This window comes from Dasypus novemcinctus, chromosome 4 (assembly GCF_030445035.2).
Source record: "Dasypus novemcinctus isolate mDasNov1 chromosome 4, mDasNov1.1.hap2, whole genome shotgun sequence".
In the NCBI taxonomy this organism is placed as follows: Eukaryota; Metazoa; Chordata; class Mammalia; order Cingulata; family Dasypodidae; genus Dasypus; species Dasypus novemcinctus.
In genome coordinates, this window is record NC_080676.1 from 103,277,440 (window position 1) to 103,292,657 (window position 15,218).

At 40.1% G+C, this 15,218-nt stretch overlaps 1 protein-coding gene across 7 annotated transcripts in view; it reads right to left on the reverse strand.

Annotated features, from left to right (window-relative positions):
* Window positions 1-6,095: 6,095 nt before the first annotated feature.
* Window positions 6,096-15,218, reverse strand: part of CMSS1 (cms1 ribosomal small subunit homolog) — a 417,987-nt gene continuing 408,864 nt past the window's right edge. For all 7 annotated transcript variants that reach the window (XM_071214866.1, XM_071214870.1, XM_071214867.1 and 4 more), the window contains 3 exons: window positions 13,488-13,575; window positions 7,956-8,044; window positions 6,096-6,730 (listed from right to left, as the gene is read on the reverse strand). In XM_071214866.1, coding sequence (XP_071070967.1) covers window positions 6,647-6,730; window positions 7,956-8,044; window positions 13,488-13,575 — 261 coding nt within the window. In that variant the 3' untranslated portion in view covers window positions 6,096-6,646. The remainder of the gene's footprint in view (window positions 6,731-7,955; window positions 8,045-13,487; window positions 13,576-15,218) is intronic.

The window sequence follows — 15,218 nt, forward strand, 5'->3', positions numbered from 1 at the left end:
ATACTAAAGAGACTTTTTATGATGCGTTAGAAGGAAATGATGAAACTATTATTGGAAACTGGAGGAAAGGTGATCTGTATTTTAGAGTTACAGAGAACTTAGCAAAACTAACTCCTGGTGTTTTATGGAAGGCAGAATTTGAAAATGATGAGCCTGGGGATTTAGTGGAAGAAATTTCCAAAGTAAACACGGGGAATGTGGCTTGGCTTCTGCTTGCAGCTTATAGCAAAATGCTAGACAAGAGAGATATACTGAGGACTGAACTGTCAAGTGCGAAGAAAACAAACTAATTCTGGAAATTCCAAGCCTCTGAAAATCAAGCTCCCAGAAGAAAATGCCCCTTTGGAGGACTTAACTAAACTTGGAACTTATAAATCAGGATTGAAGATGCAGTTATCTTGGAAAGACTTGTGGAAAGTCTTACTGTCTAATGACTTGGACCCCCTGCTTCTTGCATGCTAAACCAACAAGGTTTTTCAGAGAGCTGTATGAACAAACTTACTGTCAGCCTGGAATAAAAGGGACATGGAAAGTAGAGACTGAAGGGGAAACGACTTCAAGAGGAAAATCATGACTGCTGAGATCTAGAATTAAGACATGGCCTTGGGCCAAGAGAGGAACCCCACCCATGTGTAGAGAGAGGGTGAGTTTGCCCCAGCAATTGAAGAGGGTGAATGTACCTGTTCAATGTTCTGGGACAGTTTTGCCACCCCAGCGTACAGAGAGGGTGGAGCATATTCCTCAAGGATTAGGGCAGTTAAGGTTACAACCCCAAAGGTCTGAGAGGGGTGAACCTGTCCTCCGTGGATTAGGGATGGTCAGGTGGTCAACTTGTTGCTCTGAGTGGCTTGAGCCTGTTTGCCAAACGCTAGGAGGAATGTTGTCTTCACATCACTGTACTAGGGGGGTTAAGACTCTAACCCAAAGATTGGGTAAGGTGTGGCAATCACCCCAACACTCTTGGAGGATGAGATTTGGAGCTTGCTCAACACCCAGATGCTTGATGAGGGTGGAACCAAGAAAATGGCTGTTGGGCAAGCAGGTGGAAAGGGTGGGTTCCCACAAGGCACCAAGAAGAAGAAACCATCATCTTAAGAATGACTTTCAGACTGAAATCAAAGGGAGGATGCCCTGCAGGTTTATTGAATTGTAGAGGACCAGTAACTCATGTTTCCCTCCCAATTTCTCCTTATTGTAATGAAAATGTTTAGCCTTTGTCCATTTGTGTATTGGAAACAGATAAATGGTTTTGTAAGTTTCAGAGGTCTATAGCAGACAAGACTTTGCCCCAAGACAAAATGTATTTCTTTAAATTGATTGTGATATGATTCAGTACTTGCATTGTTACTGACTCAAGGTTTTTCCGAATATTGTAATGTCTTTTTGGAATTCAGAGGGTGGCATGTAGCAGTTTGATGTGGTTATGAATTCCAAAAATAGATATTGGATTATGTTTGTATTCTGGTCTGTACCTGGGCATGACTGAGTTATGGTTAGGGCTTTGATTGGGCCACTTCATTAGGGCATTGAGTCCCCGCCCCTTGGTGGGTGGGGACTCATAGATAAAAGGCATGGCAAAGGACAGAGTTGAGGGTTCTTAATGTTGGAGTTTGATGCTGAAGTCTTAAGCTGGAGCCCTGGGGAAAAAGAGCCATTTGCCTGATAATCTACAGCTGACCTTGTGGAGAGAGGCAAAGCCTAGAGAACCTCATAGTCTACAGCTTACCTTGTGGAGAAAACAGAGGAGTTGAGCTCAGAGGAACCCAGGAAGCCTGAACCCTTGCAGACGTCAGCAGCCATCTTGCTCCAACACATGAAAATAGACCTTGGTGAGGGAAGTAATGTATGCTTTATGGCCTGGTATCTGCGAGCTCCTACCCCAAATAAATACCCTGTATAAAAACCAGCCAATTTCTGGTATTTTGCATTAGCACCTCTTTGGCTGACTAATACAAATATGTAAGCAGAAACCTTAAACATAGTGTTTGACACATAGTGGGTAATTGATAAATGTTACTTAAATGAGTAAAAGTGCATTTGAGCAACAAAATAAAACCAATAGTATTGGATTAGAACCCACAGAAAATGAAATATCCGTGAGTCCATACCGATATAAGTAAGTGAATAAATAAATTAGTAAAAGGGACAGCCCTTTCTTATTCCAGTTAATAAATCTAGAGGGGATGAGGTTAATAGAAAAATCTTTACAGTAATAACTGCAAGAGAATTCTGCCAATAGTTGTTAAAATTAATGGACAAAAGTTTGAGAAGAAACAGATACTTGTAAAGTGTAAAGTCCTCCCCAAGGTAGTTATTAATTAAAAAGGGGAAAACAGTAACTCTATAGTAGAGAAACCCAGCAGACACCATCTTAACCAAATAATAAAGGTTAACATCACCAGTAGGAAGACACATGTATTAGTCAGCCAAAGGGGTATACTGATGCAATATACTAGAAATCTGTTGGCTTTTAGGAAGGATATATATTTGGGTTAGAAGCTTACAGTTACCAGGCCATAAAGCATAAGTTACTACCCCCACGAAGTCTATTGCCATGTTTTGGGGCAAGATGACTGCCAACATCTGCCGAGAGTTCAGGGTTCCTGGGTTCCTCTCTTCCTGGGGCTCCAGCTCAAAACTCTCAACTCTGTCCTTCGCCGTATCTTTTATCTGTGAATCCCCATCCTTTGGTGGATGGGCACTCAACACCCTACTGATGTGGCCCAATGAAAGCCCTAATCATAATTTAATCAAGTAAAAGTGAAACCTCAGACAGACCAGTTTACAAACATATTCCAATATCTAGTAACATTTTTGGAATTCATAAGCAGTATCAAACTGCTACAACACATCAATATTATGTACCCCTGATATTCTGCATTGAGAAGAACATATCACTCTTGTGGTATTCTGATTTTAAACATGAGAAAACAAAAGACAAACCCAAATTGAGGGATAATCTACAAAATAGTGTATGGTAGTCTTATAAAGTATCAAGATCATGAAAAAGGAATAAAAGCCATCCAAATTGGAAAGGAAAGAGTAAAGCTCTCCCTATATGCAGTTGACATAACTGTAGTGAATCCTAAAAAATTAACAAGAAAGCTGCTGAGCTAATAAATGAATTCAGCAATGTGACAATGTACAAGATCAACATGCAAAAATCAGTGTTTGTGTACACTAGTAATGAACAATTAAGAAACGAAATAAAAAAGAAAAAAGATATGTAGGAATATATTTAACCAAGAATGCAAAGGAAAACTAAAAAATATTGCTGAAAGAAGTTAAAGAAGATCTAAATAAATGTTAGGATAGTCTGTGTTCATGAAGTGTAAGACTAAATATTGCTAAGATGTCAATTCTACCCAGAGTGATATACAGACTCAATGCAATTTAAATAAAAATTCCAACAGTCTTCTTTGCAGTAATGGAAAAAATCAAATTCATATAGAAGGTAAGTGGCCCTGAATTGCCAATCCCATCTTGGAAAAAAAAAAAGAAGGACTTACACTTCCTGACTTTAAAACTTATTACAAAGCAGTCAAATAGCATGAAATAGGCACAAGGACAGACATAGACACCAATGAATGAAATCAAATTGACAGTTCAGAAATGAGCTCTCACACCTTTGGCCAACTGATCTTTGACAATTGTGCCAAGTCTAATCAGTGGGAAAAGGACAATCTCTTCAACAAATGGTGCTGGGAGAACTGGATAGCCATATGCAAAAGATGGAAGGTAGGCCCTTACCTCACACCATATACAAAAATTAACTCAAAATGGACCAAAAACTAAATATAAGGACTAAAACTTTGAAGTTCCTTCAAGAAAGCATAAGGAAACATCTTCAGGACCTTGTGTTAGGCAATAAGCAACAATAGGAAAAATAGATAAATGGGACTACATCAAAATTTAAAAACTTTTATGCATCAAAGGACTTATCAAGAAAAAGACAATCTAAAGAATGGGAGAAAATATTTGGAAATCATATATCTGATAATATCCAGAATTTATAAAGAACTTCTAAAACTTAACAACAAAAAGACGCATGACCCAATTTTAAACATGGGAGGGAGGGGCTGTAGCTTAGTGGTTGAGCACTTGCTTCCCATGTATGAGGTCCTGGGTTCAATACCAGTCAGTATCACCTAAAAAAAGGGAGGGGGGACTTGAATATACATTTCTCTAAAAAAGATATATAGATGGCCAGTAAACACATGAAAAGATGTTCAAAGTCATTAGCCATCAGGGATATGCGAAACAAAACCACAATGAGATATCACACCCACTAGAATGGATACTATTTTAAAATGGAAAACAAGTACTAGAGAAGATGTGGTGAAATAGGAACATTCTGTACATTGTTGCTGGGAAAGTAAAATGGCAGAGCCATTATGGAAAACAGTATGGCGATTCCTCAGAAAGTTAATCCCATCTCTAGGTATATATCCAATCCCATTTCTAGGTATATACCCCAAAGAATTGAAAGGAGGGACTTGAACAGACATTTGCACGCTCATGTTCATAGTGGCTTTATTCACAATTGCCAAAAGATGGAAGCAACCTGTGACAGTTTGAATTTTGTGAATCCCAGAAAATGAGTATGTTCTTAAACTAATCCATTTCAGTAGATGTGAGGGCCTTTGATAGCATTACATTCAGTTAAGGGGTATTTGATTAGATTACCAGATATGATCACTTAGGGTTTTTGATTGGACTTCACACAAGACATGACTGGGTCTTCACCTTCTTGCTAGGTCTGATATAAACAGAGACACACAGAGACATACAGAAAGGAAGCTGCCCTATTAATCCTGCCATGTGTGAAAGAGGACTGCAGGAAAACAGAAAAGCCCCAAAAGGCTGAGAGAGGTCCCGTGTCTGGAATCAGCAGAGCACAAGGCACAGAAAGAGTCCCCTGAGGAGATGGGCCCATGAAGGAGCTCAAGGCTAAGGAGATGAGCCAAGCCATATGCCTAACAGCTCACAGTGGAATGCAGGAAGAAAGCAGAGCAACTGAGACTGAGAGAGGAGGTCTGGTAGGAGGCAAGCCCTATGACTGGTTGACCACAGCTGGGCTCTGGAAGACAGAGGGGAAGGTAGGGACCCCAGCAGAGATCAGTGACCATCTTGCTTCACCATGTGGCAGGATCCTAAGATCACCAATAGCTGACTTTGGTAAGAAAGCATCTCTGCGATGCCTTGATTTGGACACTTCCTGGCCTCAGAACTGTAAGTGTTTATCCTAAATAAAATTATCATTGTAAGAGCCAACCCATTGGCAGCCCTTTTGCAAACTAAGATACAACCCAAGTGTCCAAAAACAGATGAATGGATAAACAAAATGTAGTATATCCATACAATAGACTATTACTCAGTCATAAAAAGAAATGAAGTTCATGATGCATGCAACATTGGAATGAACCTTGAAGACATCATGAGTGAAATATGCCAAACACAAAGGACAAATACTGTATAATCTTATTTATATGAAACAAGCAGAATAAGATACTCATGAAGTCAGAAACTAGAATGGGGCTACCAGGGACCAAGTGTGGGAAGAGAATGGGTAGTTAATGTTTAAATGGTATGGGATTTCTGTTTTGGGTGATGGAGGAGTTTTGGCTATGGATGACAGGGATGGAGGCACAACTTTGTGTATATAATTAACACCACTAAATTGTATATTTGAAAAGGGATAAAAAGGGAAATTTTAGGTAGTTTATAAGTTAATACACACACATACAAACATAATAGAACTGTATAACACAATGTAAACAGTACACTAAAGTAGCATAATTATAAAAATTGTTATGAGTTGTAACAAAGTCACCACACTAATGCAAAATATTAATAATAGAGAAAACTTGTGTATGAGAGGAGGTATATGGGAACTTTGGACTTTTTGCATGATAGTTCTATAAAACTACAACTGCTCTAATAAAAAATAAATTTTCAAAAAGTATCAAGGTCATGAAAGACAAGGAAAGATTGAGGAACTCATTGGTTTGAGGAAACTAAGGAGGCATGACAACTAAAAATGTAACGTGAGATCCTGGATTTGATCATAAAAAAGACACCGGTAGAAAAACTGGTATAATTCAAATAAAGTCTTTAGTTTATTAATTATATTGTATTAATGTTGGTTTCTCAGTTTCGATAAGTGTACTATGGTTATATAAGATGCTAACATTGCGGGAAGCTGGGTGAAAGGTATATGGGGATTCTCTGTTTTATTTTTGCAACTTTTCTATAAGCCTGAAACTATTTCTAAATAAAAAGTTAGAAAAAAGTAAAAGTAAATGAGTAAGACAGTTGTAGTTACATTGTTGTCTTCTATATAGATACAAAGTACGACATACCCTTGCAATCACATCAGAAGCCAGTCTCTGAGAGTAAAACTGCTCAAGAAAAAATTGCATGCCAGCTGGTGATACTTTATTATACAATTAAGAGAGTTGGCAAAAATACAGATTCATTTCTGTCAGAGAATCCCCAAAACCAAATATCCCCAGTGATCCATCTAATGATGCAGTTAATGTAATAAAATAACAATTGATGTTTACTGAATGTTCCCAATGTGCCAGTCATTAAACGGAGATGCAAATTCCACCATTAAAACTGGAATCTTCATTCAGACTCAGCCTTAGAAAAGGCCCAACTTCAAAGATTCTGACTTGCACAGACTGAGTATTCCCATTTCCAGAAGTTCAAAAATCTCCTTTTTTATCTAAATAAGAGAAAAGCAAATTTTTTTTAAAAAAGAAAAAGGTTGAGATCAAGAAAAGACAGTCTTTGTGAATAATTAGACAATCTATTTATGCAGCTGTTATGGCCAAAATCAGGAAGGACAAAAGTCCTAAACCACATGTGATTCAGATGTGAAATATTTACATAAGTAAAGGAAGAGGTGCATCATCAGTTTATTAAACATGCCCTTTTGTTTGCAGCCATTAAAAATAAAATCCTATACCAAGGTATTTTTAAGGTATCCCAGGTATGATTTCTATGTTATATATAATATTTCAATATAGGATTTTATTTTGTTAATGTGACTACAGATAATGACATCAATATAATAAAAATAATTACAGGTTATGAATAAGTGTTTGTTTTTTTGCCACTGTTTCTCTTTATTATTATAATTAGAAAACTAATGGCAGATTGCTTAGCTTTAACATTATACCTGAAATCACCAAATATGGCCTTGTTTACCTGACATCAAATTGGTTAAATCAGTTAAAACAAAAAAACTCAAAACAGTCAGTTCAGGGGTTAGAGTATATGTGTGTGTGTGTGTGTGTTTAAGTAGAGAACTAAGCAAACTGTCTTCTAACTTGAATTGATGTCTGATATAACTCACTAATCAATTTTAATCAGGTTTGGTCATTCTAGGGAAAAAGTTTTATATGGCAAATATAAATATTCAGCTCTGCCACAAAAAGCGTTCAATCACTCAATTTTATTCCACTGAGACTGTAAAAGTTCCAACCCTTAAGACCAAAATAGTCCTTTAAATTAAGAAAGTAGGTCTTTGGGGATGTGGAGATGTGAACAATGGGGCAAGTCAGTGCCCCTCTGACCCCCCAAAAAGGGCACATATAAGGATGAAAGGCAAAGATGATTGTGACTGTAAATAAAGGCATGGGAAATATGCCTAGTCTTTCAGATCTTGTTTTTCAAAAGTTTAGATGTGGTCCCTGGTGGGGCAGAGGCCATTAGCCATTTGATGAAGAAACAAACCCAATTCTTACAAAACATGCAGAAAGGGTATGGTTATGTGTAAGGGGTTGAGGTGGCCTTTATAATTGTAGTTACCTTTGAGTTAAAGGATAGAAATCATTTCAAAAGCCAGAATGCACTGGCTTCCTATGTGAGAGACTTTATTACAATGTTTGAACTCGAGTTCAAGTTGAAAAAAAAATGATTAAAGGCATTTGCTGGTTACACAGTACCTCGGGAATGTCCATCAGTCTCCTCAACTTCTGATCTCTCCAGTTCCAGTCAAAAACCAGAAACTTTAAGGGGTTCAAATTAAGGCCACCTGAAAGAGACAGAGAGCAAGTTGCTAGAGTAAAGACCTCATGACATAAGCTTATTAAAATGATTTTCTATTCTCTTGGATGCTTTAGCCTCATTTGCTGTTCTCTCCCCCCCAGCAACTAATCTCTGCACATTAAGTGCTGCTCTTGCCTGATGGAAAACAAATGGAGCATTCTGAGACTTGCTCTCCTCATAATCTTATCACTGATTCTGAGGAAAGCAGAGAAACTGTTCTTGCTAAGCTCATCAAGTGCTCAAGTGCTGGCAAAGAATGTCCATTTCATGACGCCTCAGAGGGTGAGGTCTCATTCCTGACAATTATTTGATAAGATGTATCCTGCAGCCAGGGGTTAGTGGGCTTTGGAAGAGTTGAATCTGAGGCAAGTGGGCAGAAATATGAGGACAGAATGGGTAGTAAATTTTAGGCAGAAAAGCAGTTAAGATGAATGGGCTCCATTCAAAGGCTGCTATGCTATCCTTTGAGGAGACTGGTTGATCACTTAAGGACTTTGATCCTTCTCTTTTCCTACCTATCTAGAAGATAACAAGTATGGAATGTGAGGGTTGGAGGGGACCTCAGGGGTAGGATAGTCCTCCTGGGGCTCAGAGTTGGGCGCACAGTCAGGTTTTCCCATTCATTGTGTTTCTCCCACTGCCCTGAACTGTGGCATGTTACACTGGGAAATGGTATATGAGGCCTTCTTTAACCTGCAAACACTTCCCCTCCTCTTTTCTCTGTGCTTATTTCACTATTTTCCTCTCTATCCAAAATACTTTTTCATGCTTCTTATAGTTACAAGGCCTCTTATTTAAAACTCCTTCTGTGAAACTAATAGAAACGATAAATTGGGAAAGACAATGGATTGACAGACTTCCCTTAAAACATCAGAGACTTAAATACATTTACATCAAGAGATTCATTTAGTGAAAAATGAAGTATGATCAATCTCCTTTTTAAAAAATAAATATATAATTATATAGAAAGAAGGATTGGAAAGAAATACATTCAAATATTAACCAACAAGAGATTAACTCTTAAAGTGACTTTTATTTTATTCTCTGTACCATTTTCCACCTATGATGTGCTCTTATAGTTGGAAAAATCCCCTTCATTATTATATTCAAATAACACAATTCTGCCTGTAATTGTACAAACCCCAAAGACATGGGATATCCTTGCACATCTGGAAACTCTCCTTCACTGGTCTATATCAAATATATAAATACCTTTAAGTCATAAACAGCTACAGAAAATGAGTTATGTGCCAGTAGTCTTGCTTTGTTAGATTTTCAGTGTCTATAAAGTGCCAGGAATGTTCTTTTAAAACATTCTGTATGTAGCCTAACACCTGTGACATAAATGGTTAATGAATATAAAACCATTCATCTAATCAGAATCAGAAAGTAGAAGTTATTTTCATTCATATTATAAAAAAAATCAACAGCAACTTAAATGATTTTGCCACAAAGAAGCCTTCACATTGAATTCTTGCCACTCTGTAGAAAATGTCATTCTGACATTCTGGACAACTTTGTTTTCTCTGTTTATTTCTTTCTTTTAAATAAAGGTTCTGTGGTAGGGGATCTGGTGACACAAAAAACATTAGGATTTCAGGAAGGAGGGAGATGAATTTTTTGGCCTAGAGCTGCAGGGGAGACAGGGACGAAGCCAAATCCATCCACGACCTCTCCTGATGCCCAGCCAGTCTCCCCCAGCTCTGTGTCACATAGACTGATGGTGAATGCTTTTCATCCTTACCTTAACTTTTTTTTAGCATTTATTTTTTTATTGTAATTTTTTGAAGATACATAGATCACAAAAAATGTTACATTAAAAAATATATAAGGTTCCCACATACCCCACCCCCCAACCCCCACCCCCACTCCTCCCACATTAACAACCTCTTTCATCATTGTGGCACATTCATTGCATTTGGTGAATACATTTTGGAGCACTGCTGAACCACATGGATTATAGTTTACATAGTAGTTTACACTCTCCCTCAGTACATTCAGTGGGTTATGGCAGGATATATAATGTCTAGCATCTGTCCCTGCCATATCATTTAGGACAACTCCAAGTCTCGAAAATGCCCCCACATCACATCTCTTCTTCCCTCTCCCTGCTCTCAGCAACTACTGTGGCCATTTTCTCCAGATCAATGCTACAGTTTCTTCTATTACTAGTTTTACTATTGTTTTATCATAGAATACCAGTAAGCCCACTCTAATCCACATTTTATTCCTCCATCCTGTGGACCCTGGGATGGTGATGTCCTCTTCACCTCTATATCGAGAGGGGGCTTAGACCCACATGGTTGATGGATGTGATTCTCCTGCTTGGAGTTGTAGGCACTCTCAGTTCCCTGGTGTGGTGGTTGACCATCTTCACCTCCCTGTTAGCTGACCTGGGTTAAGTCCAACCAACTGGAGAGTAGGAGTTGCAACTCTGTTGAGGCTCAGGGCCCAGCTGGCACAGGTCCAGTCCAGAGATTCAAGTCTTCTGGGTATATACCAACCCCAGCGCCAACCACAGGTTCAGTAAAAGTAACAGAAGAGGCATGTGTAGAGAGTTCACATCTGAGTCCAACTCCATCACACTCAGGGTCACAAATCCCAAAGTAGGATTCACTGACAATGCACTTAACTCCAGAGTCAACTCTCACAACTGTAGAACCTATGTGAGAGTCTCTGCAGCCCTCAGGAATACCAGTACTTGGTGTTGTATCTACTTTGGCTGTATGTGGGATCCTGCTGAGGTGTGCATAAGTGCAACCGCTCTGATGACCTCCTGACTCTTTTTTGAAAACTCTTAGCCATATAAACTCATGTGCCATGGACAAAACCCAAACTGCACAGCTTACTATTCAACATCCCCCTTCACAATCTGATTTTCTTTCCAATCAAATCACATGCTACTATAGTTCATTAAGTCTTGAAATCAGAAAGTTGGTCTCTTTAATAGACATAATAACTAGTACTTACTGAGTGCTTATGGTATGCCACTCATTTTGCTGAACTCTTTATTGACATTTTATTTTTACAACAATCCTGTGAGCAGGTACTATTATGCTACTCCTGTTTATTGGATAAAAAAACAGGCTTAGAAAATGTTAAGTAACTTGCACACAGCTGGTAAGCTGCTGGACCTTGGATTTGAATCAGGAGGCCTAAATCCTTAACAGGGGCTCCTAACCTCAACACCTTCTTGTCTATCCCCATCTCCTCTCAATATACCATATGTATTACTTGTCCTGCTCTGATTTGGCTGCTCTCCCAATTCATGAATGACTTCCTTACATCCCCCCGCCTATTTTAATCCTCCTCATACTTCAAAGATCACTTGAAGACCTTCTTAGTCTACAAAGCCTTCCGTGCAGAATCTAGCCACCTTAACAGTATCTTCCCCATTCAACTCCTGTAGGACTTAGAATCAAAAGTGCTCATTTGTCCCTTGGCATTTACTGCCTCATAATGTCATTCTCATTCTATGTACTTTTTCTCCTTAGCTTAATCAGGAATTTCTTGAGGGGGAAAGATTCTGGAACCGGGAAGGCCTGAACTTACAGACCTTGGGAAGGGCAACTTAAACCTTCTGAACTTCAGTTTTCCCTTATGAAACCAAGAATGCCAGCCTGTAAAGTTGCTGAGGGTACTAAATGGGATAACATATGTGTGTCAAGCATAGTACTCCATGTAGGTAGGAACTCACAAAGTGTCTTTTTTCCTTCCTTGCCTGGGGCCAAGTCTGTTACCTTTTCACTTTTGCATATAGCACTTTGCATGTAGTGGGTTCATTTAATTCTGAATGGTTTTCATCTAGAGAGAAATACCAGTATTTTTAGCTTTAGATTACTTCCTGGCAAATGACCATCTTATAAGGAGATGCTATATTGATTAATACACTGCTTTTAGCTATATAAACTACTATAGAAACAGCTACAGTTGTGGATTTTTAAAAAAGTTGTACTGTATTAAATAAGTAATTTGGGAATGAGTATTGAAAATGAAAATTTTACAACTATCTGGCAGGTAGATCTGGGAATAAGATCAGTGGCAGATTATAGGTTTTTAGGTTACTGGCTTTGTGTCAATCAATTAAGCTCTGAAAAGCCACTGGTGGATATTATCGAAAAATTTTGTGGGTAAAGCACTAAAAGAGAAATGCATGCCAAAGAAATAGTCCAGAATAACTGTATCATCATAGGAACTGCATTTTTATTTTATTTTTTTTTGCGAATTTTTTTTAATTTCTCTCCCTCCTCCCCCCAGTTGTCTGCTCTGTTTCCATTCGCTGTGTGTTCTTCTGTGACCGCTTCTATCCTTATCAGCAGCACCGGGAATCTGTTTTTTTTTTAATTTTTAAAAAGATTTATTTATTTATTTATTTATCTCCCCTTCACCCCCCAGTTGTCTGCTCTCTGTGTTCATTCGCTGTGTGTTCTTCTGTGACGGCTTCTATCCTTATCAGCAGCACGGGAATCTGTGTCTCTTTTTGTTGCATCATCCTGTTGTGTCAGCTCTCCTTGTGTGTGGCACCATTCCTGGGCAGGCTGCACTTTCTTTTGTGCTGGGCGGCTCTCCTTACGGGGCACACTCCTTGCACGTGGTGCTCCCCTATGCAGGGGACACCCTGCGTGGCTCGGCACTCCTTGCACGCATCAGCACTGAGTGTGGGCCAGCTCCACACGGGTCAAGAAGGCCCGGGGTTTGAAACGTGGACCTCCCATGTGGTAGGCGGATGCCCTAACCACTGGGCCACGTCTGCTGCTTGTGTTTCTTTTTGTTGCATCATCTTTGCTGTGTCAGCTCTCTGTGTATATGGCATCATTCTTGGGCAGACTGTACTTCCTTTCGCGCTGGGTGGCTCTCCTTTCGGGGCACACTCCTTGCGTGTGGGGCTCCCCTATGCAGGGGACACCCCTGCGTGGCTCGGCACTCCTTGAGCGCATCAGTATTGCGCGTGGGCCAGCTCCACATGGGTCAAGGAGGCCCGGGGTTTGAACCGCGGACCTCCCATGTGGTAGGTGGACGCCCTATCCATTGGGCCAAGTCCACTTGCCTGCATTTTTATATAGTAGCCCTCAACCAGAATTGGAACTCTGGGAAACCAAGATTAAATTAAGTGAGAGGGAAAAGTTTGTTATTTCTCACTCAACAAATTCCAGAAGTTGAAAATTGGTGGAATGTAGATTGTGTGGATCTATTAACTTTCTTAAAGCAACTGGAATTTGAATGTATTTGGGTGAGCATAGGTACTTCAGTTTGCCAAGTCCTTGCTATTCTCTATTGCCTTAAACCTGTTAACTGGCTTTAGAGTCTAAAGGCTGAGTTTAACTCAGTGGTGTGGTATCACTATATCACAAAAGCTATTTCCCAAAACTTACATGGGAGTAAGGCAAACTTCCACCTCTGAGTAGAAGTCTCATTGCCTCTTTTCATACCTTGTTTAATGAGTTCTTTAATCCTCCCTGGAGTTCCTACACCCAGATGCACCACACGCTTCTCCAGCAACTTTACTTGTTCCTGGATCTATTCCAAGGAGGAAGAAAAGGAAGAGTCATTAGAAAGTGCACTCACAGACCAATTTAGAACATTTTACATCACAGTTAAAAATGTTAAAAGGAGGAAAAGACTTCTGGGAAGATGGAGGACTAGAAAGACATGGGACTCTCTTCTCTCCCAGAGAAACAATAGCCGGACAGATAGAAATGGCCTGGAAAAAAATCCTCTAGGGTTTACGATACCAGGGGAAGGCTGGACAGTGCTCTGAAGAGAGTGGGACCGAGGAAAAGAATCACAAAGGCAAAACTGCATTAAAAGCTGCAGCTGTTACTGTTAGCAACCTCTCCCACATTAGAGACACTTCCAAATTTTTAAGGCTTGGGGCCAGCAATTACGGACAAAGGGGACCCCAGGGATCCATCTCCCCCAGGAAAGGGGAGAGAGGGACACAGCTTAAGGCTAACTCAGCTTTTGACCCAAAGATTTGGTCTGCTGTACCCCACGAGCCCTTCCAGGCCAGGTGGGGCTGTACCATGTTTGCCTTGAGGATTGCTCAGAACTAAAGAGATCTACTGCTAAAGATATCCAACCCTCTCCATCTCCCTCTACTAACCAGAACTGATTGTTGAGGACACAGAAGGGAGTGAACTTATTTCCTACCCAGGAAAAAGGAGGGGACTGTCAGCAAAGGTTGGAGTATTGTTTCTGAGAAAGTTTGAAATATGAGGCTCTTAGTCTCTAGGCAGGAACCTCTATCACATTGATGTGGTCTGTGTTGCAGCAAACACACTCCAACCAGGCATTTACCTGAGTGGTATGCCAAAGAGTGCCATCTGATGGCTGACCAAGGAACTGCATATGAGGAAAAGAGGTTTTCTAGCCATTATAGCCTCCCTCCCCAAAGACCTAGGCAACCCATTACCGGGTCTAGAGCCTAGTTTTCAGCAGTTAACAGGGATACTCCTAAAGACCCCAAACAGGTTAACCAAGAAAGGAGAGCAGTTACACACAGCCTCCTGCCACTAAATCCCTATGAAAGAGAGAAATTGAGCAGCCAAATAAACTCACCATCCTAATCAGATGCCTAGATATCAGCAAAAAATTACGAGTCATACTAAGAAAATGGATGACATGGCCCAAGAAAAGGACTATATCAAAGTCCCAAAAGAGATGCAGGATTTGAGACAATTAATCAATGAGCTACACAGAAATTTCGAAAATCAAAGAGTCAAAAGACAATATGGGGGAAGTGGACTTGGCCCAGTGGTTAGGGTGTCCATCTACCATATGGGAGGTCCGCGGTTCAAACCCCAGGCCTCCTTGACCCGTGTGGAGCTGGCCCATGCGAAGTGCTGATGTGTGCAAGGAGTGCCCTGCCACGCAGGGGTGTCCCCCGTGTAGGGTAGCCCCTCGCGCAGAGAGTGCGCCCTGTAAGGAGAGCCACCCAGCGCGAAAGAAAGGGCAGTCTGCCCAGGAATGGCGCTGCCCACACGGAGAGCTGACACAAGATGACGCAACAAAAAGAAACACAGATTCCCATGCTGCTGACAACAACAGAAGTGGACAAAGAAGAAGATGCAGCAAATAGGCACAGAGAGAGACAGCCGGGGTGGGGTGGGAGAAGGGGAGAGAAATAAATAAATAAATAAATCTTAAAAAAACAGAACAAA